General features: G+C 41.3%; 1 protein-coding gene across 2 annotated transcripts; it reads right to left on the bottom strand.

Annotated features, from left to right (window-relative positions):
* Positions 1 to 6930: 6930 nt before the first annotated feature.
* On the bottom strand, positions 6931 to 12390 carry LOC133455419 (bile salt-activated lipase-like). Of its 2 annotated transcripts, none has more exons than XM_061734455.1 (11): positions 12284 to 12390; positions 11843 to 11999; positions 11006 to 11125; positions 10731 to 10931; positions 10489 to 10619; positions 10227 to 10334; positions 9997 to 10111; positions 8882 to 9068; positions 8535 to 8738; positions 7312 to 7521; positions 6931 to 7217 (listed from the first exon to the last, which is right to left on the bottom strand). In XM_061734455.1, exons 1-11 carry the CDS (start codon positions 12338 to 12340, stop codon positions 7034 to 7036), a joined length of 1674 nt encoding a protein of 557 aa, XP_061590439.1. In that variant the 5' UTR covers positions 12341 to 12390; the 3' UTR covers positions 6931 to 7033. The 2 variants fall into 2 exon arrangements, with proteins under 2 accessions (XP_061590439.1, XP_061590440.1); XM_061734456.1 differs by having other exon boundaries at positions 10731 to 10928.
* Between the last annotated feature and the right edge of the window lie 1125 nt (positions 12391 to 13515).

Here is a 13515-nt window from a genome sequence, read left to right as displayed (position 1 = left end):
GCTGCACTACCAGCTGCGCCACCGTGCCCCCATAACGGTATGATTGATGCTGATGATGGCAAGTCCAGGGAGACGCTCCTGTGACATAGTGGACCTAGAGTATGTTTTAATAAGCTTCAGCTTGGAAAAACTCCTTTCTGCTTCCACTGCTGTCACTGGAAGGGTCAGACCAATTATGAGTGCAGTCCACAGATTGGGGTAGATTTCTTTGAGCTCTTTCTCATGGATGAAAGTAAGCAGCTCAAGCAGAGTCATGGACTTTGATGGGAGGTCAGGGAAGTTCTTCTACATCCTCTACAATGTAGTTTTTTGTTTTTTCTTTTATTTGTGTACATTTTTCACATAACCCAATTCATTACATTTGGGTAGATATCATAATTTTTATGAATGTAATACAATTTATCTGGAAGCAGTTGTGTGTGGCCTTGGAATCATCCCTCGCCCCCCGCCCCCCGCCTCTCTCGCGCCTGGAGGTGGGGGTTCAAGTGATAATGAGACCTTTGTCTTCAGGTTTTAATAAGCCACTCGACAGAGCATTACGGAGACGTATCACGCAGCGTCAAAACCCTGCGCTCCTCGCGCAGATTACCAACATTGTCTACACATGAAGAGATGTTGATGTTGCAATAACAGCCCATTGAACAGATTTGAGATAGAACTGTCAGAACGATTTTTTTTTTTTGAGAGCGCCCGTGCGCCCCCACCCGGATTGCGCCCTGGGCAGTCGCCCATATTGCCCATAGCAAAAACTGGCCCTGAGCTGGTGGATGAATGAGGTCTGCACACAAGCCCTCACAGTACTCTTTATCTTATTGTTTAATTATCACAGAATGTGAATACATCTGAATTGCTATGAAATCTGCAGTGATAGGATTGCCAATTTTGGACTCCTGTCATGATTCTATACCCCCTTTGTCATTGTTGGATACCCCATGTTTAACCCTGGGATCTACCGTGAAGCCTGTCCTGTCCTACTTTTTTGATTATTGTTTTCTGTTCATTGCTTTATGTTACATTGTTTTATGGTTATTTTTACAATTGTATATTAATTCCTTATTCCTCACCTTTCTGCATTTATTAGTGTATTTGTTATCTTTATTTTCACAAAGGTAGCTAATAAGGTTTTTCTAGTTGGGCTTCACTCTTAAGGTTTTAGCAGACGCTACAATAAAAAGAATTCATGCATGAATGCACAAGACTACACGACTGTTTCAAGATACCTCATCAGGCTCTCGGACGGAGAGAGAGAGCAACACTACATACTCGGGCCCGCTGCGGGTAGCTTTCAGGGACGGAGTATGGGGGGGGGCATCCTATCTTTCTTCTCTATTTACTCGTAAAAGCTTGCTTTTGCTCACTTTCTTCTTCCTATAGCTTCTTCCTATCTTCTTTTTTGAATTGTTTTCAGGAAAAAGCAGTGTGAAAATAAGTTCCTCTGGTGTGAAACTTTGCTGGATTGTTAAAAATGGTCATGTTAACCTTTTCAATTTGACTTTTAAACTCAGAGGTGTCTGTAAGAGCGATGAGGATGCTGCAAGAGGAGCCACCGCTGCATCTCGTTGATGCTCTCGGTTCACCTGGGAGCCGCTGGTCAGAGGATGGAGAGTGGGGGGGTTGGTCCCCCCGTCTGGTCCCTTTTCCTGCCACCCGACTTGCTGCGTGGATAAGTGTACTGTATGTGATGTGTTGTGCCTGTGTCATACAACAATACCTCAGGGCGGTGGGCTGCACTGATCGTTGCATCAGGACAAGTACCGACGGAGGCCGGACGCCGTCCTCTGGAGCCGGTGTGTCACTCAGGAAGCTGTGAAGTCTGCAAACTTTTTTCTCTTTGATGATCTTTTGGAGTAAAATTCAGTTTTTAAAAGTTGTTTAAGGACTAACCTGGATCTGTGTGAACGCAGGTGCATATGCAAGTGGTTATAAAATACCATATTTATCCTTTTTATGTTGTTTTGGCTTGAACAATGCTCCGTATATTAATTCAACTGTGGGGTTTGTGAATATTTTTGTACTGTTATTATTATGGACATGATAATAATGATATTACTGATATTATAGTTTTCTCTTTTGATTTACATCAAGCACTTGCGACATCTAGTGGAGGAGAAGGTTTGTGAGTCTTAAAAATAAGAAGCTTCTTCTGTAGGTTGCTAAATTTTAGCATAATTAAATTGAATTGAATTGATTTCAATTATACATGGAAAAACAGTATTGTGGTATCCAGACGTACTCCTGCCTTTGGCCCACAGAAAGATGGGATATGCTCCAGCAGACCCCTGTGATCCTACATAAAAATAAGTGGGTAAAGATAATAATATTTTATTAATTCAGGGATGGAAATTAGCTATATGTACTGTAAATTACTTTGAAATACATTGGAGTGTTGTCTTTAATGACAACTGTCATGATGACGTCATGTGCAGGATCGCGGCTAACACAACTCTCAGTCGACTGCATGGAAACTTATATCCAACAGTGTATCATTGTATTCCTGTTAGTCTGTCCGAATCCTTTGGCCCATGTGTGTCAAAAACCCATTTAGAGATGTACTGGAGTTCAGAAGATTCTTCTGTAGCCATGTCTTGAAAAACATGATGCCCCTGTTGTCACTGATTGATGCTACAGTGCATTCACACCCTCACATGATGGTAGAGGAGAAAATGTTCAAAAACAATTCTGTTTTGCTTTCCATTTTTCTTCTGCTCAACATCCTCACCCTTTCTTCAACTCAGTTGCATCTGAGGTTTTTTCTGAACATTAGATGGTTCTTTGGAAATTAATGTACTGCTTCAACATGTAACACGTTTCTGTTGCCTTGGCTACTCATCATAACAAATGTTAAAAGGTGCCACAATCACCTGTAGAAATCCTCCAAGAAGTAAAGCATCCAAGTCAAGATGGAAACATGTGTTTCAAAAATTAAAGTTTAAAAGGGGAAAAGATCAGTTTAAAAAAATAAAAAATCTCTCAGAAAGACAATTTGACAAAGGAACTGAAACAGACTGCCACTTGAGTGGTGCCATAAAACCTATATAATGATTTTATAGATCCATTCATTCTTTATTCATTTGTTACACTATATAGGATTAATACTGATGGTTTCCAACATATTTTGGGCTAAAACTAAATGTGTCTCCCACCTTACTGGCAGTTTACTGGAGGAAGTAAGCTTCCCTCCAACTGGAAAGGCTGCTGGGTTGATGCCCAGCTGCATTACCAGTAGGATGTTTCAGACCAGTACTCTCATAGTGACTGTCCTAAGATGATACATTTGGAGGGTTGTTTCCAGTACTCGAGTTGTAAAAAAAAATCAGGGGGGATGGTGGATTTTATCATATGGGGACAGATAATTTGTGCCGATTACAAATAATATAATATATTACAAATAATAGCACTGACCAAAACACCTGCAGAAATACTGCAGGAATGACATAGCAGCAGTTAAATGCAGCCTTCTGTAAGCTTTAAATATCCACTGGGCTTACATCAAATACATCAAAACACAACAATAAAAAACAGTTTTCTGAACTTATCAATATGACTCTGTCCTTCACAGGATAAGCAAAATGGATCACTGCAAAAACTCAAAATCTTAACAAGAATATTTGTTTCATTTCTAGTTAAAATGTCTCATTTTAGTAAAAGAAAAATCTCATTACACTTAAAACAACAATTTTCACCTGTTTTAAGTAGATTTTCACTTAATAAGTAGAAAAATCTGCCAGTGGAACAAGATTTTTTTGCTTGTAATGAGAAGATAAATCTTGTCCCACTGGCAGATTTTTCTACTTATTTCAAGTGAAAATGTACTTGAAACAGGTGAAAATTGTCAAATATTGTCATCCCCCCTCATCCCCCCTCATCTCCAGTACTGGTTGTTTCAGGAAGGACATCCAACCTAAAACCAATGTAAACCATTTTTTATAGTTTAAAAACTAACGGTAGGCTCAGCCTGTAATTGCGAATCATCAAGACACTGTGCGAACGTACTGACGGCCCGGCAGCCCCGCAGCCCGCGCTCCCCCTCCCTCCTCCCCTCTCCCGTCAGTGCTGCTCAAGGCTGATTTATGGTTCCGCGTTAAATCGACGCAGAGCATACGGCGTAGGTTCTGCGTCGATTTAACGCAGTACCATAAATCAGCCTTCACAGGCAGACAGCCAGGACGCGGCGGCAGCAGAAATGAAGAGGAGCCGGCAGCTCAGTTTAAAATACATTTTTGCGGCGGGACAAAAAAGCATCAGCACTGCTGTGTTGCAGGTAGGCTGTGCAGAGATGAGTAGCCAAATATTACTCAACATTACTTTATATGCTATTGTCGCTAGCTAGCTAAGATGTTAAATATAAAAATAGTGAGTGAGTGAGAGAGAGAACCAACACACACACACACACACACACACACACACACACACACACACACACACACACACACACACACACACACACACACACACACACACACACACACACACACACACAGAGAGAGAGAGAGCTTGAAGGTGACAACAGACTGCCAGGAAAAGGCTATTAGTATTGTTACTTTAGAACAATATTACTCCAGTAAAAGTAAAAAGAACTTTGCTTTAAAAATACTCTTAAAAGCCCAATTTATCCAAAATCTTACTGTAACTGAGTACTACCCGCCTCTGGTTGTGTGTGTTGTATAGAGTATGGAAAGCATATTTTCCCTCTGCTGTTACTTCACTAACTGTAATGTTGGACTTTACACCACAGGCTCAAACTCAGAGAGAGAGGCAGGGGAAAGCAGCAGCAGTAGCACTGTAGTGCAGGTAGGTTAATATGTTGTAAATGGTTAGGTGATTTTGGTTTGTTTATAAGGAAAGGAAGGAATGTACATGATCTATTTTCATATTTCATAGGAGAAATATGTGGAGACAGGCGCAAGTGAAGAAGTGCAGGCAGGCAGGAACCCAACCATGTTAGCCCAAAAGTGATTGTATAACAGCATCTCAGCAACAAAACCTTAAGATCAAGAGAAGTGGTACCGTGAATTTCCTTGGCTCCATTATAAACAAGGAGGAGTAAATGGAATCCTGTTTTTTCTGTGCCCAAGCTTTTGAAAAGGAAAAATCAAGCCTGGCCAAGAATGCACATCCAGCATTTTCCCAAAAGGGGCAAAAAAAAAAAAAGTTGTCTAAAAAAGTAAATGCATACTAAAATTGTTTGATTGTTGGCATTCACACACACATAGTCTCACAAAGCCACACTGCACATCCACGATTCAGCTACACGCACAAATTTGCCGTTCCTACTTGTGTCCCCCCCACCTCTGAAACTAAAGTTTCGCCCTTGGTTGCAGCGCTGCAGACTATGGTTGCCATTTCAAGGCACCCAGAAGCTTCTTCAGACACGATCATGGAGAAGGCCGGCCCATAGCTAGTAGCTCTTCATTGTAAAATTTTGAGCTGTGGCCTTCTTCAAAGCTCACAGAGAACTCCAGAGAGGAAAGAGAGGGGGGAGATTGCTCTTTATAGCCGGGCCTGGGTTGCCATAAATCAGCAGCGGCCCCTCCTGCAATTTGGGATTCATGCCCAATGAGGAGGCTATTCCTTATCACCGAAGGGCCATAAATGCAAAGCCTGCTGAGGCCTTAAGTAATTTTGGAGGTTCCTTTATTTCAAACCCTGCGGTCAACGTTAAGAAAATCGAGGCTGGCCTCAGAGTTGGGCCTCAGACTAGGCCTCAAAAATGGAATTAAGTCTTCCCATGTTCAACACAGGGCTGTGGCCCAACAGCGCTAATATTTTTGTCTTTGTTTTGAATGTATGTTTATTTTATTGTGTTGCCGTTTTCACCACTAAAGTTCAAGTTCACTGCTGTCTCATAGTCTCATTTGAACCCTTCACTGTGCTCTGTACTACCTACTGGTCCATTCAGCATTGCTTTATTACAAATTTGTCTACAAGGGTGCTACATGTTGTTCGATTTCCTCAGTGCATTTAACACCATCCAGCTTGCATTAGTACTCCAGTTATCACTTGGATTACTGACGACCTGGCATACAGACCACAGTCTCTGAGTTTTGTCTCTGACCAGGTGGTCAGCAGCACAGGAGCACCACAGGGGACTGTACTCTCACCACTCCTCTTCATACTGTAAATCTCAGACTTCTAGTACAAGTCGGAGTCTTATCATCTGCAGAAATACTGCGATGACTGCAGTTGTGGGGTGTCTCAGTGATGGACAAGAGACTGAGTACAGAAAAATGGTTAACTGTTTTCTGGCATAATCTCATCTTGAATGTGAACAAAACAAAGGAGATGATGGTGAATTATAGAAGAGCCAGAATTAAGCCCAAAAGATTTTCTATCATGGGAGAAGATGTAGAGGAGTATCGGGAGTCTGGTGTTGACCTGGACAGAAGATTGGACTGGAGACGCAACAGCGATGCTGTTTATAAGAAGGGACATAGCAGATTTTACTTCTTGAGGAAGCTTAGGCCCTTCAGTGTTTGAAGCAAGTTGTTCAATATCTTCTATGAATCTGTTGTGGAGAGTTCAATCACATCTGCAGTCATATGAACTTAACAAACTGATAAAGAAAGCTGGTTCTATTCTGGAGCCTGTGGAGCTAAATGTGTAAAGGAGAATACTTCATAACATGAAGAAGACCATGGACAACCCTGAGCATTGTCTTTACAACCCTGTGATTCAGCCATGGAGCGTCTTCAGTCAGAGACTTGTTCAGATCTGCTGCCACACAGACTGCTACAAGAGATCCTTCCTGCACACGACAATAAACCTGGGCAATGAATCTCTGAAGATACTTAAATCATGAAAATTGCAACAATTAATTTTCTCTTGGGCATGAATAAAGTATTTTGCAACGGGTAAGTTTAAGGTAGAAGGAAGAAGGAAAGAAGACATCTTCTGAGCTACGGTGAACAAATGAAACTCAAGACATGAGTGTATGTCTGCCATAACAATTTATTTTTCATGAACTTAACACTCATGTTGTGCCTCTGATAACACTGATCTTCACTTCAAGTTGGCCAATGTACACACAGGATCTTTATTCTGAAATGATTGAAGGTAGGTTGGGAAAGACACTAGACCAGAAATGAACGTAGCGTGTCCTCATCATCTGTTTCACACTGTCCTTGCGCATCCTAGAATGGATGTCCAAGTAATGATGTCCTGAGGTGGTGAATTTTGGCCAGGAAACAGGGACTTTCAAGTCTCCACTGTTAGGGTCTCTGTAAACAAATACAAGAGTTTTCTTTTTTTAGTGAGTGGCTCTCTTTAAAAAAAAAAAAATACTGACACGGTTGTGTTTATGCAGATCTCTACCCAGTTTTGGCAAAGTTGGTCCAGTAGGCAATCATGTAGCCGGAGACATCACGATGGCTAGGCCAGTATCCCAGTGGCGTGCTAAAAGGCTTCCCGAACACGTACTGCAAGTCATCAGCGTGGTCAGCTCCCATCCAACTAGGGTAGGGCAATGTAAGGCCCCCCATACGGTTGGGCTGAGAGAAAAGGTACGAGTAGGTGCGTCCAGTTCTTTAATGGGATAAAAAAGGGGATGTTCCATGTTAATTGAGTTTGAGTTTATTCACAATACCATAATAATAATTATAATAATACAATTTAATTAAACGGGTAGAGTGAATGGGTCCCCCAAGGAAGCTCGGAAAGCTCATAGGTGGGGGCCCATAGTTCATATGAGGGTAGTGGTACAGTCAATGGTATAAGCAGTTACCATCTATAAAGAGATGGTGATGGATAAATGCATAAAAAATACACAAAAAAACACTTAACATACATACTTAACATTACATACACATACAGTCACACACATACATTCCAGCAGTCCATGAAAAAGCATTTTATATTATATATAGGCTAGTAATAGATTCTTTTTTAGTTGTCTTTTAAACTTGGAGATAGAAGACAACACCTTGAGTCCTATTCCAAATCTGCGGCCCCCTGCAAACAACACTCATACTGGCGCGCACATGTCGGCGCCATTTCCCTAATATGAATGGTTTGATTCTTGTTTGGTATGTGTGCTGAGGACTGGAGATTGGCACAAGACTACTAAGTCTAGGGTTAAGCCTGTTGACAATTTGAAACATAAGACAAGCATTATGATAATCGTTTAACTCAGCCAGTCTTAGCAACTCAAAGCGGTGAAATAGAGGGTGGGTGGGGGAATTTATCTCTGACCAAGACAGGGCCCGTATGACTTTCTTTTGCAAAGATTATAGTTTTTTAAGATGGCTTGTGAAGGTGTTGCACCATATCACATTGCAGTAGTTTACAGTGTACAAAGTAACAAGGGCAGACAGAGGAAGGAAGTGTCTGATCTTGTAGAACAAGCCAACGTACTTGGACAGTTTGTTTACAAGATGGTCAATATGACATTTGAAATTCAATTCAATGGACTACACCCAAAACTATCTGCAGATAGGCTTTATTGGCTTTTTTTTATTGGCTTTTTTAACCCCTCACCCATGTGTGATTGCATTTAATAAACTGACTGTGACAAATGTTGATCAAGAAATCATTCTCACGTGGCAGCAGAAGCATGAAGATAAAGGGCGTTCTGTGTAGGAATTAGGAAGATGTAGTCTGTTTCAATGGCCACAACAGTTTTCTTGATCGTCTCCTTGTTGGGATTTGATCCCCAGTCTAAGGTGTATGTGGAGTAGGCATTATCCAAACCGAGCTGGCCCTTCTCCTTTGTGAAGGAAGCCAAGAGTCTCTTCACAGTCTCACTGCAATCAGAAAGAGAGTATTTAATACTGAGATCTGGTAAAATACTTTCCTGCAGCCAAAAGTACTAAATACTCGACAGGCATAATCAAATTTCAATAAACCTATTTTGGAATTATCACCAGACCAAATAACTTGAACTTACACAGGGGTAGACACCAAATGAGAGTTGACCGATGGAACATCAAAACCGGTGAACAAATGTCCATCCATGTCGTTCACTCCAGCCAAGTAGTCGATTTCTGCAGCGTTGCTGAACAGGTTTTGAGGCTCGTCTGGCAGGAAGTCGCCATCCAGCACAGGAGACAGGGCCATGTTGGACACAATCGGACCTAACAGACATTCAGTCAAACAAGCGGTTTTATACAGTACTGACAACATACTGTAAATATCTGGTATTGACATTTTTGCTAAATATATAGAATTAAATGTTTTTTGAATACATATGAGAATTGGCAGATGAAACATATTTGTCAGGATCCATTTTCATCGAAGTATCAAAGGGCTTTTTGTGCAAGTACAAGAGTACCACTTTGAAACTGAGTTATTACAATGAATAAACTACACACGTAGCAGGATAATTAATCAATTAACAGTTATTTTTTACAGATGTTTGTCAGATTTATTTCAAAACAAATTATAAATATAAATTAACTGGGAAGGTTTCACATTGATACATAAGATCACACACTTGTAATATATATTTCTCCTGAACTAGGTATTTTTAATTTTGTTTTACATTTCAACAACATCTCCATCTTAATATGATGGGTAATAGTTGAAATGTATTAATAACAACTATGTCACAAGCATTGTGTTAAAAATATGAGCCCCATCACTTTTGAACAATATCATATAAAGCCTTCCTTTATGACAAAGGTTGTATTTGGGGCTGACTCAGGTGCCCTGAACTATCTCTTTAGTTACGCTGGTGTATACACGGAGTGATGCACATCTCTCTTTCATTATTATTGTTGCAATTAGGATTGTTAATTTACTCTTTTGTGTTTCATAGGCTGATATCCCGGACTAATCTCTCTTTTCCTATTTTCTCAGTGCCCAAACCTTATCTTATCTTATTTTATCTTGATGCAGAGGACTACCTTCCCTGAGTCTGGTTCTGGTGGAGGGTTTTTTATTCCCTGTTAATCTCTCTTTACTGTCATTTTATACTTGATCGGATGGAGAATTATACCACAGTGAAGATTGGATGCAAAACTAAGAATTGAAATGGTAAACTGCTCAGTATGTGTTGCTTACTGTCGGGGGAACTGGTCAGAGACAAATCACCCGCCATGGTCAGGACCACAGGATCGGTCATCCTCAGACAGGCAGCCATTTTCTCATCAGTGGGGCAGTTGACTTTCAGGGCAATCTGGTTCCAAACATCCCGACATATCATTGAAGTTTACACAAAGTAAACACGATGTACGTGTTTAAAGTACTCCAAATGAATAAACAGACAACCAGTCAGAGAAGCTGTTATTTACCTCCTCAGCCAACTTGCGGGGGTTTCTGTTGATTGCCCAAGGGCAAAGAGCAACGCCACTCTGGGAGATGGCTCTCTTAAAGAGACCTTTGTTGTGAGGAGTGAGAGTCTGTGAGTTAAGAGAGAAGAATAAACGTTTTAGTCTGGTCTTCAAACAGATTTCGAATCATATTCATAAACTAAGAGATCTTTTTAGTTTAATCTCTATTTGTCTTCACAATTACCTCGACCAAGACAAACAAACTAAGAACAAGGTTTCTCACCTGAAAACTAACACTGGCTCCACCTGCAGACTCTCCAAAGATGGTGATGTTGTCAGGGTTTCCTCCAAATGATCGAATGTTCCTGTGCACCCATGCAATGGCAGCCTGCTGGTCCCACAGACCATAATTTCCTGATGACGGTTAAAGACAGATACTTTTACACTAAATACCGCTACTGTTTTAATGCTCCATTGGTAAAAATAGGCAGGACCTTGAGCTTCAGAGTCTTGACAGTTACCTACCAGGCATACTAGAGTCTCCTGTGCTCAGGAAACCCATGGCTCCTACACGGTATCCCAATGTCACCACTATAACCTCTCCTCTATCTGCAATTTCCTGACCACTGTAGAGATAGTTATCCAGGAAGTTTCCACCCATCGAACCTCCAACCAAGAATGCTCCTCCGTAGATCCACACCATGACAGGCAAGTTACTAGACACTACTAGAGAAGGAATATAAAGTTCAGCAATTTTAACTCGCCTTAATGGTGTTCTCACATAATCTTTCAATCTTTACCTCTGCGGCCATGAGGAACCCAGACGTTAAGGTAAAGACAGTCCTCACTGCCTCTGGTCTCAGTCTGAAGGAGGGTCAGCTGAAGACATCTCTTTCTGTATTCAGTCGCCTTTAGAACACCTGACCAGAGACACACACAGTGTGAGAGGGGTGGAAGTTAAAAATGATAATAATAAAGACAGATTGTGTGTTCTGCCGGGGCGGCAGTAGCTCAGGTGGTAGAGCGGGTCGTCCAATGATCGGAAGGTCGGCGGTTCCAATCCCGCTCCGTCCCAGTTGCTGTCGTAGTGTCCTTGGGCAAGACACCTTACCCACCTTGCCCCGTGTGAATGTGCTTGAATGTGTATGAATGTTGGTGGTGGTCGGAGGGGCCGTTTGGTGCGGAATGGAAGCCACGCTTCCATCCGTCTGCCCCAGGGCAGCTGTGGCTATAAATGTAGCTTACCACCACCAGTGAGGATGTGTATGAATGAATAATGGTCTAAGTGTAGCACTTTGAGATTCATGAATGTAAAGTGCATTACAAGTTAAATGTATTATTATGATACATTGGCCTAATACTGAACAGGCTTATCAATTATCAAAGTCCAGCAAGTCAAACTATGAAAGTCTGTTTAGTAGTTAAATGCCATGTGACCAGTTTGGCATAGCTCAAACTAAGAAAGGGGCAGCTGCTAGCACTCCACCATTGTTGGCTAAACAACTGACCAATCAGAGCAGACTTGGCTTTTCAGAGCTTTTATGAAACAACAATGATTCAGGGGTAAAATGACTGGGTTTTCAGCTCAAAGTATTACAAACAGCAGAGCTGATGATTGTACCACTTAGTCTACTCACCATCCCAACCAGGGTGAGGCTTTGGCTTCTGAAACCTTCCAGGCATGGCAGCAAAGGGAATTCCTTTGAAGATGTCCATGTAACGACGGTTTACCAACAACCCAAGGCGAATGTTTTCACCCTCCACCATCCCTCCCTCGGTGTACACAGTCCCGAGCTGCAAATATGAAACAGAAAAAAGATCAAGAGATGGAGCTGATGTGTAAGTCCAAAATGTAAACTCTCTTGAACTACACTTTATGACTGAGTTCATGAATATGTAATAATCAATGAAAAGTCTGCGCAATTGTAAAAAAAATATATATGCATGGTTTTTTGCCAAAATTAGTCAATTGAAAACAATAGAAGAGCTATAGTTTCATAAATGGACACTAACTAGAAAACACTACAACATAATAGGGCCTATATTAAAAAAGAAAATGTTCTTGGTAAATCACTTACGGAGGTGGCAGAGACTGCCTCCAGAAACACTGCTACAGCAGCTAAAATCACAAACATCGTTCTTAGGAGCTGACTCTCAGCAACAGGGGGGTAGTGAGAGACTTTATAAAGAAGATCCCGCCCCAAAACATCGGAAAAGCATTGCAACCTGTGGGCTGGTTTTCTCACTCTTACGTAAGAATGAACCTGTTCATGCAAACTATTTTTTTTCCTTCAGCACTTACCATCGATTGCCTCAGTTGATATTCACATCAATAACAGTTTAAGCCGACTATGGAGTCAACAATATCTGATGTGCATGGGATCATTTTCCTTCCGTCCACTCCCTGTGTTACTCTTGTCTGTCCAAGGAAAATTGTTTAAGACGTCTCACAGTTTGTTCACTGTTTTTATTTAAATCGTTTTTTTCTGGCAAGAGGAGAATCAAAAAGATATGCAGTTTGTTAGATGGTTTTACAAAGATGCAGAAGACGACTGGACACACTAAGGTGGGAGTGTCCAATTCCAGTCCTTAAGGACCATCGTCTGCTTAACACACCTGATTCTAATCAATGGATCACCATGGGTTTGTTATAAAGGTCTGCACAAGTCTGTTAAGGACAAAGTCATTTGTATCAGGGTGCGTTGAAGCAGGCAAACATCTAAAAGATGCCAAATAATGGAAATCGAAGACCAGAAATGGAAATCCTTCCCTTAAGGGATCAATCAAACTGGCTAGCCTTTCAAACATATTGCACTTGTTCTATCATTTTCCATCTATTCAGTCATAAACTAAAATGTATAACATTTAGAATCCAGCAATGCAAGTCTGTTTGTTTTGTAAGGTTGTTTCTTTTCCCTGTGAACTATACTATACTAATGGCTGAGGATTGCGTAGTCTGAAAGTAGGTGAACTTGTTGGGACTCCTGGGAAGACTGGCAACTGTTTCGAAGGTTTTCCGTCGTCCCGCCCAGTCTGAAGGGCAGCAACAATTGCTTCTCCAGGTTCATTGCTGATGCGTTTAGTATTTGGAACCAACACATACCTGATTCCTCCGTCAGACTGCCAACACAACCAAGAAACTTCCTTCTGCTCAGTTTGCACAGCTGTCCAACGGGCCTCCGAGTCTCAGGCCTCCACACTCCTAAACCCTAATCTTTGCAGCTAGACCAACAATGGCCAACAATTTCCAGGTCAACCATTATGAAATGTAAAGTAAACTAAGGTAGGTTATATTTCAAGTTAAATTGCT

This window comes from Cololabis saira, chromosome 11 (genome assembly GCF_033807715.1).
Source record: "Cololabis saira isolate AMF1-May2022 chromosome 11, fColSai1.1, whole genome shotgun sequence".
In the NCBI taxonomy this organism is placed as follows: domain Eukaryota; kingdom Metazoa; phylum Chordata; class Actinopteri; order Beloniformes; family Belonidae; genus Cololabis; species Cololabis saira.
This window is presented reverse-complemented; position numbering and strand designations above follow the sequence as displayed.